This window comes from Phocoena phocoena, chromosome 16 (assembly GCF_963924675.1).
Source record: "Phocoena phocoena chromosome 16, mPhoPho1.1, whole genome shotgun sequence".
NCBI classification, from domain to species: Eukaryota; Metazoa; Chordata; class Mammalia; order Artiodactyla; family Phocoenidae; genus Phocoena; species Phocoena phocoena.
This window is the reverse complement of record NC_089234.1, coordinates 60,471,046-60,494,160: the sequence shown is the minus strand read 5'-3', so window position 1 is coordinate 60,494,160 and position 23,115 is coordinate 60,471,046. Positions and strand designations below refer to the sequence as shown.

Below are 23,115 nucleotides of genomic sequence, written 5' to 3'. Positions count from 1 at the left end.
GAATAAGTAAAGGGATTAGCCTCATCAGAGTTAATGTATGCAATTCTTCAGAAAGAAAGTGAAATTGAGTGGAGTGGGTGTGATGAAAACAGCTAGACTGTGAGGGAAAAAGGAAGGAAGTTGACTGGGCTTCATGTTCTCAGTATAATGTAAGGAAGCTATTCTTCTGAAGTGGCAAGGGTGGAGGCCTGTGACAGTAAGAAACAGAACAGAATAGCCACTGTGTTCAATGCTTAAGTCTTAGCAACAGCTGACTACTAAGTAATTTGAATGCAAATTCCCTACACAGTCAGGTTTTACAAAATCCAAGGATCTATCAATAAGTGTAGCTACACTGTCCCAGCTCTGTTTCCAGAGGAAAAATTTGATCTAAGTGGTTCCATTCTTTTAAAGGTCAGGCACTTCACAGTCAAGCATTTTAAGGGAATCTTTCATCTAAAATATATGAAATCATACAAAGAAAGTTGACTGTGTTTTTGTTATAACATGGCCTCTCCTCCATGCCTCTGCATTGAGCAGTGTCTCTTCACATAAAGAAACACAAATGACTGAATGTGTCTTAAAAACTGGGCCATGTCTTACTCATTTCTGTATCAATTTACATAGTCTTTCAAAATACCTTGCACAAAGGAGGCATTCAAATAGTTTTAATATTGAATTAAACAAGAGGTGTACAAGTCCCTTAGACACTGCGATTTGGGGAGGGGACTTTACAAAACTTGGTGTTTTTTTTTGTTTGTTTTTTAGGCTGCACCAAATGGCTTGCAGGATCTTAGTTCCTCGACCAGGGATTGAACCTGGGCCCATGGCAGTGAAAGTGCGGAGTCCTAACCACTGGACCACCAGGGAATTCCCAGTAATGATATTAAGACACTTTTTTTCTCCAGTTTTATTGAGATGTAATTGACATACATCACACACACAAAAACTGATTCTATATCTTTTTTTTCCTCCCTTACACTCAAAATTCACTTCCATTGGAATTGAGATAGAAGATAACTGAGATCATCAATTCAAATTGAGATAAGAGAAACCTTCCAAGAGATCCTCTAGGAAAGCAAATCAATTTGGGGGCCTGCCTAGAGACACAGATTTTCCCTAGAGGGTTTTTTGTTCAGTGTGAGTTCTGTTCTATCCTGCCCTAATGAAAAGACCACACAAAAACAAACTTCCAATTCAAGTTGCGCTCCTCTGCTCACCAAAGGCCTTGCACAGACTAATAAATGGTACTAATATTGCAAAGGGCTCTGGATGCCTAGGCGAGCCTCAAAAATAGCCTGGGTTGCAGACTGAGAATTCCAAGTAGGGATCGAGGTGTGGTAGTAACAAAAATTAAAAATAGCAAACATTTTCAATGTATGTTTTGATGATGTCAGTATGTGCCAAGCACTGATCTAAGCATTTTATGTATATTAGTTTAATTCTAATAATCCTATGAAGTTTGTATAGTTATCATCCCTATTTTGCCCTGGTATTCACTAGATCTGCATTATGTCACTTTTGAAACTGCCATCCTAATATGCCATCCTTCCTGCCTCCTACTATCCTGGAAACCATGAAGGAGGCACTGAGTTCCATTAAAAACTAGATTGCTACTATCAATATCTACCATCCAAGTAATTCAATAATTATCAAACTAAAAGTCTGATACTTTTTCCTACAACAAATTCCTCTTGCAAGATATTAACTTACTATTTCAGAAAAAGAAAGAATTTACACACTCCTTACAATAATAAGACCTCAAAGAAAAGGAATCAAAACTACCTGAACTTCCAGGGATTCTTCTAGGCACCTCACAATTAAAACAAAGAAGTATTCCAGAAACATACCTGTTGGAGCCATCTTTCATATGGACTTTGGCGTAAAGAACATCCACCATGCCAGGATCATCATTCATGTATTCTATCCCTGCTATCTCTACTTCCAGGGGTTTGCCCCCAGAAATGTCACTGCAAAGGAAAACACATTAGATTTTTTATAACTGTTTAAGTTAAGAGGGCTATTATATTTTGAAACATGGTTAATATACATAGTCAAATATTACAAAAATGAAGTTGTTGAGGGTTTTTTCTAACCAACATGATTTAACCGTCCTTCTAATTTCAAAATAGATACATGTTTAATGAACACAAACTAGAACCACAAGTATTTCCAAAGTCACACTATATTTATCCCAATACCAGTTTATTAGCATGTCTAAGAAATGTCTCAGAAAAGGCCAAGTGATGACAGTTCTGATTGATGAAGACATTTACTACATTGCCCATCTCTCCGGTTTTACCTTATTATTTCTACAAATTGCAGACAGTATTTCACTCATATAACAACAGTGAAGGTGCAAACTGCTATCCCATTTCTAAGAACAATTTGGCAATACTTATAAAAAGCCTTCAAGAATAGAAAAACTTTGCCCAAGCAATTCAATTTCTAGGAGCCAAACCCAAGGAAATAATTATAAATTCAGGTACATATCCAACCACAGCCAATAAAGGAAAGTTCTTTCAGAAGAATTCCAACTGATAGATGTAGAGGTAATGATGGAATTAGAATATCACCATTTTGCAACTCCTGATGAAATATTGAATCAATTCCATTATTCGTGCAAAAGATGGGGATAAAAAATTTAATATATATACATATTTATATGCTTGTACATACATAAAATCTCTGAAAGGATATAATACAAAGAAACTGCTAAAATCTGTTGCCTTCAGAGAGGAGATCAGGGTGCTTGGTGGGGTAAGAGTAGGCAGGAAACTCTTCACTGCATATCCTTTGTACTTTAAAATTTTTGAACCATGTAAATGTATTATTCATTAAAAAGTTAAAATTAAAAAATATATGCAAAAGAAGCCAAACGCAGAAGTGTATATACTGAATGATTCTATTTATATGACATTAGAGAACAAGCACATTTAATTTGTGGTAACAGAAATCAGAACAGCAGTTACTTTTGGGAGAAGTGAATTTACTGGAAAAGAGCATGAAGGAATTTCCTAGAGTGATGGCAATGTTCTACATTTTGATTTGGGTGAAGTTACATAGGTGTACACATTTATCAAAATTCATCAACTACACTTAACCTCTGTGCATTTTACTGTAAGTAAATTACACCTCAAAGGAAAAAAATACATATATGCAAACCAAAAAGCGTGGGAGTACATGCCCCAAAATGTTAATAGTAATTATCTTTAGGTAATATTACAAGTTATATCTTGTTTATCTGCAATTTTTTTTTTTGGACGCACTGCTTGCCTTGCGGGATCTTAATTCCCCGACAAGGGACCGAAACCGTGCTCTTGGCGGTGAAAGCGTGGAGTCCTAACGATTGGACAGCCAGGGAATTCCTGTTTATCTGCAATTTTTAGCTCTTCTAAAGTTAACATGTATTTCTTTTATGTTAAGTAAAACCCACCATCCTGCTTTCTTCCCAGTCCTCTTAAACAGACTTATGCTTCAACTAGTAAAGGCTTTGCTGTGACAACATGAAACCCAGCTAAAAATCAGCTCACCAAACAGCCTTCTCCAAGCCCCATGAGGCCAGGGACTCTATCCATCTTTTCTACTCCTATATCCCCAGCACCTGGGACAGTGCCTTATATAAAATGGGTACTCCATAAATCTCTGATAAACATTGATTGGATGTACCACTATAAAGGGAGAAGATGTCCTGAACAATTTTGAGAATGTGGACACACGCCTATATTGTCATTGAATAAAATGTGGTACTGGCTCAAAGACAACAGACTGTTAGGATTAATCAAAAAATAATTCCAAATAAGGCAAAACAAAAAAGTTTTCTTGATATTTAATTGAGGCCCAGGGAGATCCTTTTATAACCTAGGAATCCTAATGGTAAAAGATTTCCTTAAGGGCTTCCCTGGTGGTGCACTGGTTGAGAGTCCACCTGCCAATGCAGGGCACACGGGTTCATGCCCCGGTCCGGGAAGATCCCATTTGCTGCAGAGCGGCTGGGCCCGTGAGCCATGGCCGCTGAGCCTGCCTGTCCGGAGCCTGTGCTCCACAATGGGAGAGGCCACAACAGTAAGAGGCCCACGTACTGCCAAAAAAAAAAAAAAAAAAAAAAGATTCCCTTAAAACACCAAGGCCGTTATTACTGCACAAGACTAGAATTTTTTAAGAAACTAAATAACTCAACTATTTTAGACAGGTACTTTAATGAGAAAAATTATGACCCTGATCATAAGTATCCCTATAACCACCTCCAATAAGTGGGATATTCCAAAACACAAGTCAAGCTCTGAATTATTATCTGATTGAAGTCTTTAGCTTCAATCAACAATACAAACTTCCTTGGTGGCGCAGTGGTTAAGAATCTGCCTGCCAATACAGGCGACATGGGTTCGAGCCGTTCCAGGAAGATCTCACATGCCGCGGAGCAACTAAGCCCATGTGCCACAACTACTGAGCCCATGTGCCACAACTACTGAAGCCCGTGCGCCTAGAGTCTGTGCTCTGCAACAAGAGAAGCCACCGCAATGAGAAGCCCGTGCACTGCAACCAAAAACAGCCCCCGTTTGCCGCAACTAAAGAAAGCCTGCGCGCAGCAACGAAGACCCAATGCAGAAATAAATAAAATAGATAGATAGATAGCCAGCCAATACAGTGTATCTCCATTTCTAGTTATAGTCAAAGAATTCAATATGAAAGACTGCCATTAAATCCTATCAAAGGGCAGTCAACAAAACTTTTGGGGAAAAAAAATTTAATACTAAGTGTACATTCTTCTATGTTTTTTCAGCTCTAACCTTGCATAGTTAGATCACCAGAAAGCACCATACCACTGGTTTAGTTTCCCACTAAAATGTTTTTACTGGGTTATATTTAATGTTACACTCTCAATTTCCAGGGGTCAATACAAGAAAGAGCAACGTGAACAATGTTTTTATATCTTCTGCCAAACTCCTGTTGAAGACACAGCTCATCATCACCTGGGTTCTTTATGTTAAGATTTATACAACTTTTTCTTGGGTTGAGAACCAGAAAAGGATTCTCTCCTGAAAAATTATGTTCCTTTTTATCAGATAAGAATTATAATAATTGGTGTTTTCCTTTCTGGAATTTAGTTCAAGTATATATATATATATGTGCGTGTGTGTTTGGGCCACACTGCACGGCTTGCGGGATCTTAGTTCCCCCACCAGGGATCAAACCTAGGGCCCCGGCAGTGAAAGCGCCAAGTCCTAACCACTGGACTGCCAAGAATTCCCATAGTTCAAGTATACTGATGCTTGAAAACACCACTAAATGTTAAAGTTCTAGTACAATTATTATCTCACCTCGGTTTAGACAGAATTTTCTTCCCATTCCATCTTTATGGTTTCTAATCTGTCTGACTTTAACATTTCTTTTGTATATATGTCCTCGCTCTAAACTACCTCAAACCACTGGAATTAGATGCGGCACCAAAAACAAAACAATGAACAGATTCAAAGTCTGCCTTACAAGTAGAAACAAACTCTTTCAACCTATCCCTAGGATTTATCAAGAGGGAGAATTAAAGAGCGGGAGAGAATCCAATGGTTTGCTTGATAAATGCTCTTTGTCTTGGTGACCAAACTATTCCACCTTGGATACCACTGAGCACACTCTTCAATGGAGAGACATATGAGGCAATAATTAGGGACATTTATCTGTGGGTATTTTTCCTCTTCTCCTCTCCTCATTCTTGTCCCTTTTTAACTTCTTATTTGGTTTTACTTCAGGCCTACTGGGAACACTTAGGTATGAGTAGAGTGTTAACGGGAGCTAAAGAAGAGCGGCACATTTGTCAGACTATATACTCAGAGACATGGCACTGTTTGTGTTCGACATATCACAAAGAAAAGTCACAAGGGACACATTTAGTGTTTCAGCATGTACTGAACATGGTGAATAATTCATTTGAAATCTACACAGCTACGTGAGCCTTTAGCCTAAGAATTGAAATGAAAGTTCTATTTCTGGTCAGGTGATATACCTTAAACTCAAATACCACCCCCAAATTTAAAACGAACATTCAACTACCCATTTCTTTAAAATATCTATGTATCACCACAATTTTAATTAAACGCCAATATAGCCACATTTAATACCTCAATTTAAAAAGCCATTAAATTAAGCTACAGCATGTTATAGTAGACTATTCATTTCCAATGTTTTCCACCTTTATATTTTAATTTGCGATCTTTACATCATAAAAGGTTCAGGTTAGAAATGCAATTATTTATTGACATTTTTTTTCTAAGCATACCAAGTACAAAGACTGAGATCGAAGATCAAGAATAAGGAAGAAGGGGTGGGAGGGAGAGGGAAAAGATATGGGAACATATGTATATGTATAACTGATTCACTTTGTTATAAAGCAGAAACTAGCACACCACTGTAAAGCAATTATACTCCAATAAAGATGTAAAAAAAAAAAAAAGGAATAAGAAAGAAAAAGAAGTTAGGTGATTTTTTTTTTTTTTTTTTTTTTGGAGACTTTTCTTCCTTTTAGGAAAACAGGGCATTTCTGGACAATACAAACAACCAATTCTGATTCTCACCCCCCTAGCCAATCAGGTAGATTAATTTTGCACTATATACTTTTAAAACAAGTGTGTATAACAGAGGGAAGGTGAGAGAAGAAGGCTGGGGAGGCCTGCTATACTTGCTGGTTTTAAACCTTTCCAGCTTTTTGAAAAGAGCAACTTAAAAAAATTTTTGCCTGCACTGCAGATTTTTGGCAGGGTAACGTGTCCTATTTCAAAAGCTTTGCTAAATTTGAAAAACTACAATTACTGTTTTCATCCTGTCATGTCAAAAATTCTTAGGAACTATTAAGGCTGCTCTTCATTCCCTATGCACACCAACTCTGACACGCTTAAAGGGTTCAGATTTGGCATTTAGTCACAAAAGACACCAAGAGACATAAAAGGGAGGAACTCAACTAAATCCTCACATAGCTCAGGATAAGGCTTCAGTGATTAAAATCCTGTGACCTGATTTTCATAAGGTAAAAAACCAAATACCTCTCTGAACAAATATTTTATCCGCCTTTAATTTTTTTGTTAGCAGGATTATCCTAATGGCAGCCAAAAAATGCAGCTGCTTTCAGTTTTGTTTAGCAAAAAGTAATCTGGGAAGTTAAAGTATCAGAAGTGATTTTTAAACAAGGTAAAATTGCTCTGCTTTGTAAGGTAAAGCATAAAATTTTATTTTATGCAAGGAAAACTGTAAATATCTAATTACAAACACCAAATTATTTTGAATTTTAGGTCAGATAGAGAGAAAATAGTTGCCCATCACTATGCAAAGAACAAGACAAAGAAGTATTCTTTGCTGTTTGAAATTCAGAAAGAACAGGCAGCTGCAAACACGATCAGCTTATGATTTTGCTCAAGAAAAATATTTTGTCTTCAAAACAATTAATGGAAAAAAGAGAACTGGCCCACAAATAAGTCTTTGTATTACAGTTTCATATACAACATACCTTGAGAAAAAATTTAAATCCTTTTACCTTGTTTTACCCAATGAACCAGGTAACCCACTTCTACAAGGCCATGTCAGAATAGTATAGGACCTGTATTTTACAATTGAATAAAAATAAAACTATTCAAGTCAGTTAATTTTCAAGTTCCTCTTGGTTTGCTTCAATCTTAAGTAAAAGGAACAAAGGAAGGGGGGCTCAGAAGAGATGATCCTTTGAAACAGAGCTGTTAGGTCAGATGTATATGCAAATTAAAATCTTACAGTAAAAAGAATAACAACTCTGCCGTCAGAACAGCAATGTTTTCCCTGAGCCAAAACCGACTGCTTGGACAGTTTTTGGTATCCTTACTGACTCAAACAAAACTACCTTTATTAAAGAAAAGAAAATTAAAGACTGCATTTCTGAAATACAGTGAAGACTCTCCTATGGAATCATGTTATAATGCTTGAGTTACTATGGTAAGCACAATAACGGCCCTCCAAAGATGCCCATGTTCTACTCTTTGGAATTTGTAAATATACTACCTTACATGGCAAAGAAGGTTTTGCAGATGTGATTAAGGCGAAAGAGTTTAAGGTGGGGAGATTACTCTGGATTATCTGGGTGGGCTCAATTAAATCACACACATCCTTAGAAGCAGAGAACCTGTCCCTGCTGTGGCCAGAGAGAGAGATGTAACAGATTGAGGGTCAAACAGATGCAACATTGTTAGTTTTGAAGATGGAGGAAGGAGGCTACTAGCCAAGTACTGTGGGTGGCCTCTAAATCAGGACTTTAAAGACAAGGAAGTAGATTCTTCCCTAGAGCCTCCAAAAAGCAACACAACCCTGCCAGTAACTTGATTTTAGCCCAGTGAAACCCCTATCAGATTTCTGCCCCACAGAACTGTAAGATTATAAATTTGTGCTGTTTTAAGCCACCAAGGTTGTAATAATGTGTTACAGCAGCACAGAAAACTAATACAGTAGCCTACACTCTTCTATAGATAATGAAGAGAATTTCCTTTTTGAGAAAAGAATGGGATGTCCTTGTTAAAGAACAAAATTTGCCAACTGAACTGGTAAAATTTAAGGTAGAGCCTTTCCACACAAATCTGTAAATATATGCTTTAAATCCATTTTAAACCTTTTAGACAATAATCCAATGTTAAGTGTTACAAATGGGTGAGTCAACAAATTTTGTTCCCATGTCACCCAGCTCCCTAGTCCAAAAACAAGTCTGTGATACCAGAAAGAAGCCAGTACAGGGTGACCACCCTTCCCCACTCCTGTGGATTACTCACTCAATGAATTCCTCTTTACACTGCTGTAGCATCTCACATGTCTGCTGGATCTCTTGATCACTCAAAAGCACCAACATCCCAATAGTTAGGTGAAGCTTTTTAGGATTCTGGAAAATGGTGCTATCAACCCCGTGATCCTATTATCAAAGGGAGAAAAAACAAGAAACTCAGCCCATACAAAAGTACATGGTAGGAACTGTAAGGCCAAATGGCCCGAGGCAGGGGAACGCAATCAGACTCACAGGTTGAAACTGACCTGGAGACTTTCCGGACCACCCAGTTCCAGGAAATGACCTGGGGACTTTCCACCCGGCCCAGCCTTCCCGCCTTTCGAGGGGCGGGACTAACGGTCCCCCACAATATCCGAAAAGACCACCAAATAAGGAATACCCTGCGCCCTCCCGGATTCACCACACCCCTTTCCCTTCTTCCCCTATAAATTCTGCCCAAACCCTCGCCCAGGCGCGACTTCTCTGGCCCCTTTCTCTTGGACCAGTGAACCTAGCGCGGGAGCGTTCCCAAATAAAGCTTGTTTAAGCTCTCCCCCGTTTCTTGGTGCCGTTCCTTACAGGAACAGAATTGAGTGCAGAGAAATAAACCCACACATCCATGACCAACTGATTTTCAACCAGGCTGCCAGGACAATTTAATGGGAAAAGAAGAGTCTCTTCAACAAATGATTTTGGGACAACTGAATATCTACATGCAAGAGAATGATGTGAACCCATACCATATACTATATACAAAACCTATGTCAAAATGGATCAATGATATAAGAGTTAAAACCATAAAATCATAAAATTCTTAGAAGAAAAAGAGAGGAAAATCTCGATGACCTTGGATTTGGCAATGGATTCTTAGATATGACACCAATAGTATGGTAACAAAAGAAAAATCAGATTAGACTTCAAACTTTAAAACTTTTGTGTATCAAAGGACTACAAAGAAAGTGAAAAAGACACCATCACAACACTGTTAATCAACTATACTCCAATAGAAAGTAAAAAGTTAAAACAAAAAATAAAGTGAAAAAGACAACCTACAGAATGGGAGAAATATTTGCAAACCATACATCTGACAAGGGTCATATTGTATCCATAATATATAAAGAGCACGTACAAAGCTCAACAACTAAAAGATAGCTCGATTTAAAGAAAGAAAAAGGGACTTCTCTGGTGGCGCAGTGGTTAAGAATCCACCTGCCAATGCAGGGGACACGGGTTCGAGCCCTGGTCCGGGAAGATCCCACATGCCCCAGAGCAACTAAGCCCATGCGCCACAACTATTGAGCCTGTGCTCTAGAGCCCGCGAGCCACAACTACTGAGCCCACATGCCGCAACTACTGAAGCCTGCACACCTAGAGCCCGAGCTCCGAAACAAGAGAAGCTACCACAATGAGAAGCCCACACACCACAACGAAGAGAAGACTCCGCTCGCCACAGCTAGAGAAAGCTTGCATGCAGCAACATAGACCCATCAACGAAGACCCAACGCAGCCAAAAATTAATTAATTAATTGTTTTTAAAAGAGAAAAAGAAAAAGGACTTGAGTAGATATTTCTCCAAAGAAGAAATACAAATGGCCAACAGGCACATGACGATGTTCAACTTCTTCAGTCATTAAAAGAAATGCAAATCAAAGCCACAATGAGGTACCATTTCACACCGATCAGGCTGCCTATAATCAAAAAAGTGGAAAACAAGTGCTGGCAAGGATGTGCTTCATGGGTATGGGATTCTCCTTTGGGGTGATGAAAACATGTGGAATGATAGAGAGTTGGTACTTACACAACACTGCTAATGCACAAAAGGCCACTGAATCATTCATTTTAAAATGGTTAATTTTATGTTAGGCGAATTTCACTTCAAGAAATATTTTTTTAAAAAATGAACTGGTAGCCTGATAAAATGTTATGCCCAGGAAAAACAGAATGCTACCTAATTACAGGTTCTAAGAATAGCTTTTGTTCCTCATCAGCTTTATCAGTTCCAGAGCAACTGGGCCTCTTATGGGCTTCCCCAAAGGTAGTATACTCTTTATAAAAAAGTTTCTATCTTAGCAGACACTGCAGTATTTTCAGGTAAAATATTTTGTGTAAGAACAAACTGCCCCAGACTTCCCTGGTAGCGCAGTGGTTGAGAATCCGCCTGCCAATGCAGGGGACACGGGTTCAAGCCCTGGTCCAGGAAGATCCCACATGCCACGGAGCAACTAAGCCCGTGTACCACAACTACTTAGCTTGCCCTCTAGAGCCCGCACGCCTAGAACCTGTGCTCCGCAATGAGAAGCCACCACAATGAGAAGCCAGAGCACCTCAACGAAGAGTAGCCCCCTCTCGCCACAACTAGACAAAGCCCGCGTGCAGCAATGCAGAAAGAGAAAGATAGAGAGAGAAAAAGAGAAAGAGAAAGAAAGAAAGAGAGAGAGAAAGAAAGAAACTAACTTATTAAAAAAAGAATAAACTGTCCCAAGCAAAGGTGAGTGAAAAATGAATTTGGAGAGATATCCAGACACTGGAGTAGCCACATCAAATATGGTCATCCTTTTCTAGCATAATCATTCCTTGCACTTTAAAACTTGTCTCCCCCACTTTTAAACTGACAAGAAATTCACTTAGCACACAATTAACCATTTTAATTTTTTTTTTTTTTTTTTTTTGCTGTACGCGGGCCTCTCACTGTTGTGGCCTCTCCCGTTGCAGAGCACACAGGCTCCAGACGCGCAGGCTCAGTGGCCATGGCTCACGGGCCCAGCCGCTCCGCGGCATGTGGGATCTTCCCGGACCGGGGCACGAACCCATGTCCCCTGCATCGGCAGGCGGACTCTCAACCACTGCGCCACCAGAGAAGCCCCACAATTAACCATTTTAGAGTGTACAAAATTTAATGGTATTTAGTGTATTCACAATTTTGTAAAACCACCATCTCTCTTTAGTTTGAAAACTTTTTCAGCACCCCATAAAAACACTTCATACTTATTAAATAATCACTCCCTATTTCCCATTGCTCATCTCCTGGTAACCTCTAGTTTGCTTTCTGTCTCTTCGGATTTGCCTATAATGGATATGGCAAATAAAAGGAATCATACCATATATGACCTTTGTGTCTGGCTTCTTTCACTTAGCATGTTTTCAAACTTCATTCAAGTTGCAGCATATATCAGTACTTCATCCTTTTTCACGGCTCAATAATATTCCACTGTATGCATATAACACAGTTTGTTTAGCCATTTATCCCTTGATGGTCATTTGGATTGATTCCATCTTTTGGCTATTATTAATAATGCAGCTTTAAAAAACATCTGTGTCAACATCCATGTTGACATATGTTTTCAACTCTTTTGGATATATACTAAGGCGTGGAATTGCTGGGTCCTATGATGACTCTATGTTTAACTTACTGAGGAACCACCAAACTGTTTTCCACAGAAACTGAACCATTTTACATTCCAAGCAGCAATGTACAAGGGTTCCTATTTCTCTACACTTTCACCAACACTTAATATTTTCCTTTTTAAATTTTACTATAGTCATCCTAGTAGGTGTAAAGTGGTATCACATTGTGGTTTTGATTTGCTTCTCACTATTGACCAATGATGCTGAACATCTTTTCATGTCCCTGTTGGACATTCGTACATCCCCTTTGGAGAAATGTCTATTTAAATCCTTTGCCCATTTTCTGTCTTTTTATTGTTGAGTTATAAGGATTCATTATATATTCTGATAGTAGTCCCATATCAGATCATGAATCCCTTTTGAAGATAATTAGGTCTCAAATTTCATTAAACTCATTTTGCAAATGAAGACAAGAAAAAAAAAGTTGTGAATCTTATCCTCCAACAGGAGCAAAGCAGGAATTCTTCTATCTCTGAATTACAAGTTCTTATCCCATAATCTGATCCCTGGACTAATAAACCACCCCAAAAGCAGAAAAATGTATTTATCAAATGCAGATAGCTTATATTCTGCTCTTGGTTTGCCTAAGACTGCCTGATTTTTGCCTTGGCAAGAGGAATTAATAGATTATTCATTTTCTAAGTGTTAATGGAGCTTGAGCTATTTTTACATCTGATGAAGAGTTTTATAATTCTACACATCAACCCAAACTGCCTCATTTAATGAAAGTGATTTTAAGGAACAATCAACTTTAAATGTGTCAAGGAAGGCTAAGCGCAATACTAAACATCCCAGCTGCTGTAACCCATGGAGGAATCTGTCTCTTTAGAAAGGCATGCAAAGCCCCACAAATGATTCCAATATGCACAACCCCACCCCAAACTACAGTTGAGAATTGCTCCCCTAATAATAAGAGCTAATATTTCTTGAGGCTTACTCTGCCCCAGGCATTTCTTATGAACTTTATATACACAAACACCCTACGAGCAAAGTACTGGGCTGGCCAAAAAGTTTTTCTGTAAGATCTTACGGAAAAAAACAAATGAACTTTTTGGCCAACCCGATAGTATTATCCCCATTTTACAGATGAGGAAACTGAGGCACAGAGAAATAAAGCCACTTTCCCAAAGTAACACTGTTAGGAAGGGATGAAGTTAAAATTCAAACCCAGGTAGTCAGGCCCCAAAGCCTACACTTTTGATCAATATTACTCTGCCTCTCTAGTAATAGTTGCCCAAAGGACTCTGGAACAATGAGGCCATCACCCAGAGGCAAGGCATTATACATTTCAACAAAACTCACACAATAGTCTGATCACCAGACTAGTCCTGAAAATAAGGCAAATATCATAATTCCATGAAAAGTAGTTTTAATCATTGTCTTTTCTGAGATACGAGCATCAAAAGCATAAGCATAACCCATAAAGAAGAAAAAAAGGATTAACTGAACTTGATCAAAGTTAAAAACTTGTGCTTCAAAAGATACATTAGGAAAGTGAGAAGACAAGCCACAGAGAAAAAATTATTTGGGAGAAAAATATTTGCAGATCATATATCTGATAAATATAAACATTTTTAAATTTTTAAAAATTCAATAATAAAATGATACACAATCCAATTTAAAAATGAGCAGAGTATCTGAATAGACATTTCACCAAAGAAGATATACTACTGGCTAATAAACATATGAAAAGGTGTTGAACATCATTAGTGTTTTAGGAAATGCAAATCAACACCAAAATGAGACATCACTTCATGCTCACTAGAATGACTGTAATCAAAAAGACAGACAATAACAAGCACTGGTGAGGATATGGAGAAACTGAACTGCTGAATACATTGCTGGGAGGAATGGAAAATAGTGCAGCCCCTCTGGAAAACAGTTTGGCAGTTCCTCAAAAAGTTAAACGTGAATTTTCAGTACAACCCAGACGTTTCATTCCTAGGACTCTACTCAAGAGAAATGAAGATGCAGGTCCACATAAAAACTTGTAAGTGAATGTCACAGCAGTATTATTTATAAGAACCAAAAAGTGGAAGTAATCCAAATATCTATCAACTGGTGAAGGGATAAACAAAATTTAGTACAGTCATACAACGAAATACTACTAGGCAACATACACATGTAATAATATGAATAAACTACAAAAACAATAACTAAGTAAAAGAAGCCAGATGCAAAAACTACATATTATACGATTCCACTTATGTGAAATATTCAGAAGAGGCACATCTGTAGAGACTGAAAGCCAGATGGTTGCCTGGGGTTAGGGCTGGGACTGCAAATAGGCATAAGGGACATTTCTGGAGTGACAGGAATGTTCTAGAAATAGAATTAGATTATGGTTATGATTGCACAACTCCGTAAATTTACTAAAAATGATTGAACTGTACACTTGAAATGGGTGGGTTTTTTTGGTATGTAAACTGTACCTCAATAAAGCTGTTAAATATAAAAATGTGTATGCCGGGCTTCCCTGGTGGCGCGGTTGTTGAGAGTCCGCCTGCCAATGCAGGGGACGCGGGTTCATGCCCCGGTCCAGGAAGATCCCACATGCCACGGAGTGGCTGAGCCCATGAGCCATGGCCGCTGAGCCTGCACGTCCGGAGCCTGTGCTCCGCAACAGGAGAGGCCACAACAATGAGAGGCCCACGTACCGCAAAAAAAAAAAAAAAAAAAAAATCTGTATGCCTTTTCTTTTTAAGAGCATCTTAACAATCCTGAAACAAGTTTTCACCTATAACTCAACCTGCTGAGAGCTATTCTCATGGAATAGTTTACTTGACCTCTGATCAACTCTTATTTGACCTTTTGTATTTGATGACTTCCCAAAGGTCTTTCAACATATAATGTTAAAAACACCATGTACACACAGAAATCTTTGTGGATGGCAAAGCTGTTATCTCAAACCACTGAGGCAAATATGATTTTTGTTAATAAATGATACTAGGGCAACTGGACAGCCATTTGGAAAAAGAATAAAATTATATTCATTCATTACACCACACACAAGAATAAACTCCAAATTAAAGACTGAAACGTAAAAAAACAAACTATTCAAGAAAACAAGATGGGTAAATTCCTCTTTAACCTGGATGTAGAAAAAGGCTGTCAAACTAAGACTAGAAATCCAGATGCAATAAGACCAATAAATTTGATTACTTAAAAAGAGAAAACTTTTACATGGCAAAAAATATAAGCAAAGTTAAAAGACAATACACTAGAAGAAAATACTTGCAACATATATCACAGATAAAGGGTTAATATCTCTAATATATAAAGAACTTTTAAAAATCAAAGGAAAATGACTAAAAATGCTACTGAGCAATAGACAAAAGACATAAAGAGACACTTCACAAAAATAAAAATGACTCAAACATGGGAAGATGTACCTGGTTATTACATTAAAAAAAATTCCAATTCTCAGGAAATATATATTGAGGTGTGAGGGGTAAAGGGTCATGACATATGCAGTGCACTTTAAAGTAGTTCAGAAAGGATGAAAAAAGAGAAAGAGAGAATGATAAAACAAAGCAAAATATTAACAAGTGAATCTGAGTAGAGTACTATCCTTAGTCTTATAACTTTTCTGTGAGTTTAAAATTATTAGTATCCTACTGTTACTATAACAAATTACCACAAACTTAGTGGTTTAAACCAACATAAATTTATTATCTTACTATCTAGAAAAAAGAAGCTCTAGAACTTTTCTTCCCTTACCTTTTTCTTTGGGAGCCTACCACTTCAGTCAACTTGAGTTCCCTGGCCACAAAAATAGTAAATACTTGGAAATAAAACAGAGAGAACACAAAAGAGCAAGGAAAGGAACACATGGGATACCTAAAGGCAACATAAACTGAAGTCTTTGGGGGAATTGTGAGTCATAAGAGTTCAGACAGGCTTTAACTGTGTTTTAGATTATATAATGCATATGAAACTCTACTGGACAGTCTTTTAATAAATGGAGAAACACCCTAAATTTTACCCTGCCTAGGAATGCCATCTACCAAGAAAAGCTTTTCTCTTACTGAACTATCTAAATTTAATGTGGAACCAAACAATCTTCAAGGCAATGGCATAGATCTCTAGAGCCACTATTTTTCTTTGCTTGGAATATATCATATTTCTACCCGCAAGCTTCTTCACTGTAATGAATACAGGCCAACAACAAATTCTTTTCTCCAGGGGTTTAATTACACTGGGCCCTGCTCCAAGTTCACCATTACTCGGAGCCAGAACTATTTTACTTTGTTAGGTTGGCCACCCAGGCTGGCGCCTGAAAATCCTAACGGTGGTGACCTTCCACCCAGCAAGCTGAAGCAAAGGGTGAAGTAACAAGAATCCCCTAGGGTGGTTCTATCTAGATTGGGGGGTTGGGTTCTTTATGGCTAAGTCATATCTATGAGCCTCAGTTTCTTTATTTGTTAAATAGGACCTCATCTAAGGAAAAAATGCATGCAAAAGCTACCTCCACAGAAAGCTTATGTGCATGCCTAAGCCCCAGTTCAGAGTTCAAAGGCGAGTTCTAACTCAGCAGTCCTAGGTGCAAGACCTTAACCCTCTCATTCAAACTGCAGCTCCATGATTTATCAGCAGTCACCACATGATCACAGTGCCTTCACTGATTTCACTTTTAATCCAGCTCTCGGGGTCCACGGGGGCAGAACTGCTGGCAGTGCTATCAGAATGAACAATTAACAAGGAATAGTGAAATCTAAAAATGTCATGCTTGGGGAAAAGGCCAGTAGAGAGAAGTATGGATTAGCCCACTTTTTTTTCCTTAAAGCCCCAGTAAGAACTCAAACCATTCTGTCCACACAGTTGGGATATAACATAGGTACATCTGCCAGAGCTATCAGCTGGCAGAAGTGAAGCCTCTCTTCAGACTCAGATCCCAAAGGTCATGCTCCATTACATGAGAGTTAAGAAAAGAATGCCTATGAATCTGATCCAAATGTGTAGCACCCAGAACATATATAATGTACAGCACTTGGCCTTGACAGTACATGCTGAGAGCCAGAAACAAAAAAAATAATCCTCAAATTATATGCACAGATATCATCTTCCAGGAATTCCAGGCATAACAAAGGTTTGGGATTTAGCTACAAAAGGCTTCTAACCTGGAATACAGAGTTTAGGGTTCTAATTCCAACTCTGCTATAAACCAGCTATGATCAGGCAAACCATCTCACTTCTTTGGACCTTGGTTTCCTTCTCTATAAGATGAGGGAGATGGCCCAGTTTACCTCTAACTCAAAGGTCCTATAGATTTTTTACATGCTCTCACAAAACCTATAAATAAGTACGAAACAGGTATTTGTGAGGGGTCTACCAATTCACTTCCTGATATTCTATGCAAAGAAAGAGAGGAAATAAGTACGGAAGCCTTCCCCTATGCTCATTATATTTTCTTTTTTATGGCCAAATCCCAGACAATCACTCCTGGGTGGGTGATATATACCTACCTCATTCACATAGAAAAGTTATTCATATAAGACTGGTGAAAAGAGCATTTGGCTTTGCAACCAGATAGGCCTGGTTTCAAATTCTATTTCTGCTACCTATCCATAGTATTACTTGAGGTGAGTTACTCACTGCTCTGAAACTCAATTTCATCATCTCTAAAACACACATTTCCTTCTCAGGGTTGTTCTGAAGCCTCTGGCACATAGTAGTATGGAATAAATAGAGGCTTTCCCCCTTCTTGCTTTTTATATGACTAGGCTACACTCTAAACAAATGCCATCTTTACTCTTCCTTTTAAAGCACCCTCAAGAGCTAATTAGGCTCTGCTGAGTCATTTCTATCCTTTAAGACTGTTCACAAATGCTGACTTTGATTTGAGAATCTCTGTATGTTATTAATCAAATAATCGTTATGCTGAATAAGCTTCAGAAAACAGGGTTTTGACTCTTCTATCTTATAAATTCTATCCAGACATACTTACAGGAAAGTGGAGAGGTTCTTAAAAACAAAGGACAAATATTCAAGGATCAGCTTTTACAGTGACCAGAAAAAATGAATGTTCTCACGCATGGTCTAAATATCCTTACCCACCGGAAAAGAAGCAAAAAGCATCTCCCCTTAACTAAAGGATACAACTCTCTTATGTTGATAAGCACAATGAATAGTTAAACATACTTTTCTAAAAACTTAACTATTCCTCTATAAGTTACTTGTAAGCACTAGCTGGCAATCCATCTACCAACCTACATCTATTCCCAAAGACAGACAATGATCACTTAAACATTAGTGATGAGTTAATGGTACACCTCCTATTCAAGTCAGATCCTCCGCTCCTTCTTGATGCTACACTTACCCTCATCTCCTATACAGTAATCCGTGCTATTATTACAAGAGCAAACACAATACTAACTATGCACCGTGCTCTGCTCTAAACACCTTAAATTTATTAACTCATTTACTCTTCACATCAACACTAAAGGTAGGCACCATTATTATCCCCACTTTAGAGAGATCTCTAAAATATCTCTGGAACATATCCCCTCCTGAATATGCCACAGGCCTTTGTCTTTTTTTTTTTTTAATTTATTTTTGGCTGCACTGGGTCTTTGTTGCTGTGCGCGGGCTTTCTCTAGTTGTGGCGAGCAGGGGCTACTCTTTGTTGCAGTGCACGGGCTTCTCACTGAGGTGGCTTCTCTTGCTGCGGAGCATGGGCTCTAGGAGCGCAGGCTTCAGTAGTTGCAGCATGTGGTCTCAGTAGTTGTGGCTCGCGGGCTCTAGAAGCACAGGCTCAGTAGTTGTGGCGCATGGGCTTAGTTGCTCCATGGCATGTGGGATCTTCCTGGACCAGAGATCGAACCCATGTCCCCTGCATTGGCAGGCAGATTCTTAACCACTGCACCACCAGGGAAACCCTTAGTCTTTTTTTTAATAGATGGTATCAATAGTCTCTAACTGGTAGATGCCTCTCGTACCCCACTCCTTAACTCTCAATCCATCCTCCACACTGCCTTCAGAGGCAACTACAACGCTAAGTTAATCACATTAGTCCCTACTTAAAACCTTTGCCGGTTCCTGACTATAAAATACATTCAAAATCCTTAATCCACACATGACCTTTCACAACCTGGATACCATTCACCTTTCCACTCTTGACTCCTACCTCTTCCCTACCCTACTCACTTTCCAGGTTGCAGTCTTAACAAACTCCTAACTCTTCCCTGAACACAGCTGACTAGAACACCTCCATACCTTGCAAGTGCCAGTTCCTCTGCCCAGAATGCTCATCCCCCTTTGCCAGAACTCTTGTTCTTCTTTCAAGACTCAATTCAAGTGTCACCTCCCTTAATAAGCCTTTTCCAACCACTGGAGAATCTCTCCTCTGTGAACCCACTGCACTCCCTCTAATAGCACTTAACTCACAGTACTCTAACTATTTCTATAAGAACACTGTTTCCCCCCAGTAGAGTATGGGATCCATAGGGTAGAGTCCATTGTTAGCACAAAATATATAGCCTGGACAATGGTAGACATTTAAAAAATAGTGAATGAATGAATAAAAGATAAACACTTATTCACAACAATCATCTCCATCCAAATGGTACACTATATGAATCTTGTAACATCTCCTTTTCTTACTTTCTCACCTAACATTAGAACTCAGGAGTTCACAACTTTTATTACAACCAAAGACAACTACAGGCACACCTTGTTTAATTGTGCTTCGCTTTACTGTGCTTCACAGATATTATGTTTTTTACAAATTGAAGTTTTGTGGCAACTCTGAGTGGAGCAAGTCTATTGCTGCCATTTTTCCAACAGCATTATTTTTAATTAAGGTATATACATTTTTTAGACACAATACTATTGCACACTTAATAGACTATAGTAAAGTGTAAACATAACTTTCATATGCACTGGGAAACCAAAAAATTCATATGTCTCACTTTATTGCAGTGGTCTGGAACCAAATGTGCAATATCTCCAAGGTATGCCTGTATCCGTCTTCATTCTAAATTAGTTCACAAGATAATTACAAATCCTACAACTCCCCTTACACATGAAAAATCCTAAATTATCCACTAAAGCTTTTATATATAAATTTTCTTCTTCAGTGAATAATACTAAATGGAAAAAACTAATCCTAACTTGGGGAGAGGGGATGGACCCCAAATCCATTAGCCATTTCTGCCCAGTGTCAACCTTCACACCACAGTATGAGCAGAATGATGTAGTTTTTGTTCTATAACCTGTTCAGGTTCTCCAGGCAGCCTGAGAAATCCCCTGTTGCTTCAGACAGATCTACAAAGCCTTCAGAATGCTCCACCAAACACAGTTTTGAATTACTATTTTTCATTACTGATGTGCTTTTCTACTGGACCCTGCTGTGAGATAAATTGGAATTATATTAGCATTACTAGCTATAGATAGATTGAGAGATATACAGGGTTTTAACGTACTGCTTGAACTTACAGACAGTGAGACATCTTTGAATCTTAATGCAAGAGAGGAAAGAGTGAAAAAATAAGGTGCAGTTCATCTGCAGATCACATAGATGAAAAACACCTTGCTGGTGTCTGTGAGCAGCTAAATCCTACATTAAATACTCAGGCTTAGGGAGCTGAAGCACAAGGATGATGATGATGATGTCTGTAGTCAAACACTTCTTATATAATTGATCAGCACAAAGAAAAGTGATTTCAGGAAATGTTATTCTAAAAGGTAAATCCAGGGTTCCCTTAGAGAGTCGAGGATGAGGTCAAGGACAAGCATGCTACCAAATAAAGAGAGAAAAGGGGCCCACTATTTTAAGGGAAGAAAAGAGTTCAGGGAAGGGTGAGGGAAGGATAGGATGAGAGCCGGGAGTAGAAAAGTCAGCTGTATCAAAAATGTGACCCTCACAACAATGTTTTAAAATGAACATTAATAGCTACAGGCAGAATTCTAAGAATGACCCTCAAAGACCCTTAACCTCATATAATCCCCTCTCCTTTGACTGTGGGTGGAACCTGTGCATGTGATATCACGGCTGTAATTATACTCAGTTATACGGCACAGCTGACCTTAATCAGGCAGATTATCCCAGTAAGCCTGACCTATACACATGAGCTCTTTAAAAAGCAGAGTTTTCTCTGGCTGGTGGCAAAGTCAGAGACTCAAAGCACAAGCAGGATTTGACAGAAGTGAGAAGGGCCCCATGTCAAGGAAACAGGGACCTCAGACCTACAGCCACAAGGAAATGAATTCTGCCAACAATGTGAATGAACTTGGAAGTGGATTCTCCTCCAGGGCCTCCAGATAAGAGACCGGTCTGGCCAATACCTTGATTTTGGCCTTGTGAGACCCAAAGCAGAGAACCCTCTCGAGGCCACCAGGTCTTCTAATCTACAGAGCTACTACAATACTGTGAGATGATAAATGCGTGTTGTTTTAAGCTGCTAAGATTGTGGTAATTTATTACACAGCAACAGAAAACTAATATAGAGTAGGGTATAAATGTAATCTAATAAATTCCTTTTCCAATATTACTTTTCACCTCAGAGATCCCAAAAGGACTTCTTTTATTTGACATAAGCTGCAAAGGACGATAAATTTACCTTCTCAAAGAAAGAAAAAAAAATTAATATTATTAATGTATTTTTAAAAGATAAAGAATCTCACCTCCTTCAGTCCTAATACAGGAGTGAAGATGGATATCCCTAATGAACGAAAGTCCTTCGTAAATAATATCATATCCACATGATATCTTTTAACTATTAGGGAACAGAATATGATTTGGAGTTGAAACACCCAAGCACAACTGGGAAGGCTCTGCTGCTGTTTTTTGAATGCTCAAATACTGTACAAATTACTACCTAATTCTACTCAAGGCTAGTCCCAAGGAAAATACCTGCTGAAAGATTGGTACAAGTGGTTAACAGACAAGCAACCATCAAAAGATCTTCAATTTAAACAGTTATTTTTTGGTAGGGTTGTTTTTTGGGGGGTTTTTTTTGGCCATGCCATGCAGCATGTGGGATCCTAGTTCCTCAATCAGGCATTGAAACTGTGCCCCCTGCACTGGCAGTGCTGAGTCTTAACCAGGAAAGTCCCTAAACAGTCTGTTTTTTTTTTTTCTGTTCAAATAATTTCCCACAGTGACTCCCAGGACTAATTTCAGCTATTTGTTCTATTGGATTATATAAATTACAGCCATTACTAGGTCCTACACAACTTTGCATCATCTATCTGACTTAGCATGGTGGCAACCACTAGCTGTGGTACCCTGTGGTACCTTGGGAAAATTATCCTCTCTAAACTTCACTTTCTTAATCAGTAAAATGGAAAATCAGTATCTACCTCACAGGGATGGACAGAAGATTAAACAAAATAAGCATAGGAGGCACTTAGAACACTGTCTAGCACAACACAACAGCTATTTTTTATCAGATCAAGGTCAATTAAGTAAATAAAAATAATGGTAAACTCAGCCTTGTTTACAATATTACAAATTATTATAAGAAAACATGTATGGATAGCAGCATTATTCATAAAAGCCCAAAAGTAGAAACAACCCAAACATTCATCAAGTGATGAATGCATAAACAAAATGTGGTAGAGCCATACAATGGAATATTCCTTGGCCATAAAAAGAAAATGAAGTAGCGTTACATGATAAAACATGGATAAATCTTAAAAACATTGTAAGTGAAAGATGCCCAGAGACAAAAGGCCACATATTGTATGATTCCATTTATATGGAATATTCAGAATAGGCAAATTAACAGAGACAGAAAGTAGATTAGTGGTTGTTAGGGGCTGGGAAAAGGGGGCAATAGGAACTGACAGCTTAATGAGTATGAGCTATCTTTTATGGGGTTATGGAAATATTCTAGAATTAGATGGTGGCAATGGTTGCATAATGTAGTGAATATACTAAAAACCACCGAACTGTGCACCTATGTTATATGAATTATATCCTAATTTTAAAATGTATGTCTCCTTTTGTCCATGAAGAATTA

At 38.4% G+C, this 23,115-nt stretch overlaps 1 protein-coding gene across 3 annotated transcripts in view; it reads right to left on the bottom strand.

Moving 5' to 3' along the window:
• ASCC1 (activating signal cointegrator 1 complex subunit 1) overlaps nucleotides 1–23,115 on the bottom strand; it is a 92,007-nt gene that overhangs the window by 42,663 nt on the left and 26,229 nt on the right. For 2 of the 3 annotated variants that reach the window (XM_065893845.1, XM_065893844.1), the window contains 2 exons: nucleotides 8,757–8,893; nucleotides 1,830–1,949 (listed from right to left, as the gene is read on the bottom strand). In XM_065893845.1, the coding sequence (XP_065749917.1) occupies nucleotides 1,830–1,949; nucleotides 8,757–8,893 (257 nt within the window). The remainder of the gene's footprint in view (nucleotides 1–1,829; nucleotides 1,950–8,756; nucleotides 8,894–23,115) is intronic. The other variant, XM_065893846.1, reaches the window with a different exon arrangement.